Raw genomic sequence first — 1,266 nt, 5'->3', positions numbered from 1 at the left:
ACTTTTTTTCTTCCTTCCTAAAATTCTGGGTCTCTCCGTGTTTATTTGTTTGTAAACATGACTGAGTTTGTATTTGGAGTTCATCTTTGGAACTATGCTCAGATTTAATGCGTTGACATGACAGCCTTGTCATTGGATACTTACTTGATGATACACATATTTCTTCTCTGGTGAATGTCATACTGTTCAGAGACACAAACATGATACGTGACACGGGGCATTAGAAGGGTGAAACGAAGGACTTGTCACATTTTTATCAGTTTCATCCACCAACTTAAATATCTTTTGTTTTTAAGCAACTGGCATGTGTGGAGACCAGTATTCATTTGTGGAGTATGGAAAGGACCTTATACTTACACATATGAATGTAAGTATAAGTATTTCAGTGGTAAGCAAACATTTGGCTGAAATCTTGGTTTAACTTCCCCCAGGAACTCCATATATCTGAATTCTAGGTTTACTCACGATTACAAGTTGCACCAGGCGCTGGTCCTAAATCTTCTGAGCACCTGATTTGTCCTGAACACAGTGTCCACTCTCTGAACTTGGACAGCCCCTCACAATGATGAGGGACCTGTTGCTGTTGTGGCTTCGTCTCTGAGTCATGCCCAACTCTTTGTGACCCCCTGGACTGTAGCCCAACAGGCTCCTCCATCCATGGGAATCTACAGGCAATAGTACTGAAGAGGGTTGCCATTTCCTGTTCCAGGGGATCTTCCCCACCCAGGGATCGAACTTGCCTCTCTTGTCTCCAGCCAGGTTCTTTACCACTCATGCCACCTGGGAAGCCCATGAGCAATCTGAGGACGTGCATAATCTGACTTCAATGGTCCCAGTGTTACCCAAGCCTCATAGACTCACGCGGCCTTGGGCCAGCTGCATACACCTTGCTGGGGCTATGAGACTATAAAGCAACTTCAGCTACTCATTTTCTCTTTCTCAAGTAGCCTAGCGAGAGTGTTTATAAACTGAGCAGTGCTGTTTCCATGTTTCGGGAACACAGGTGGGCGGTTCTTCTGATCCTGCTGAGTGTTTGAGAGAAGGTGTGGTGGACGCCAGGAAAGAGAGAACGGATGTAGACGGTGTAGAGGTGACACGCAGTAGGTCACAGTTGCTTCTTGTCCAGATACACAGCACTAAGTAGCTGGGCAGTGCAGAGAGGAGGGGCGGCCCTTCAGGTTGGGACAGAGCTCACCACTAGGTGGTCACTGCCTGCATTTCCCAGCAGGTAAAATGTCTTCACACCAACACACAAGGCCGTGGGCT

The 1,266-nt window shown here is 46.7% G+C and overlaps 1 protein-coding gene across 1 annotated transcript in view; it reads left to right on the top strand.

Annotated features, from left to right (window-relative positions):
* Nucleotides 1-1,003: 1,003 nt before the first annotated feature.
* The window catches only part of LOC104981863, a gene marked incomplete at its 5' end in the record, with an annotated part of 40,972 nt that continues 40,709 nt past the window's right edge, over nucleotides 1,004-1,266 (top strand). Inside the window, one exon of the mRNA XM_010831118.1 lies at nucleotides 1,004-1,100. Within this exon, the coding sequence (XP_010829420.1) occupies nucleotides 1,004-1,100 (97 nt within the window). The remainder of the gene's footprint in view (nucleotides 1,101-1,266) is intronic.

Source organism: Bison bison, unplaced genomic scaffold (genome assembly GCF_000754665.1).
Source record: "Bison bison bison isolate TAMUID 2011002044 unplaced genomic scaffold, Bison_UMD1.0 scf7180017859413, whole genome shotgun sequence".
Taxonomy (NCBI): Eukaryota; Metazoa; Chordata; class Mammalia; order Artiodactyla; family Bovidae; genus Bison; species Bison bison.
The sequence above is the reverse complement of the archived record's forward strand: the minus strand, read 5'-3'. Positions and strand labels throughout refer to the sequence as shown.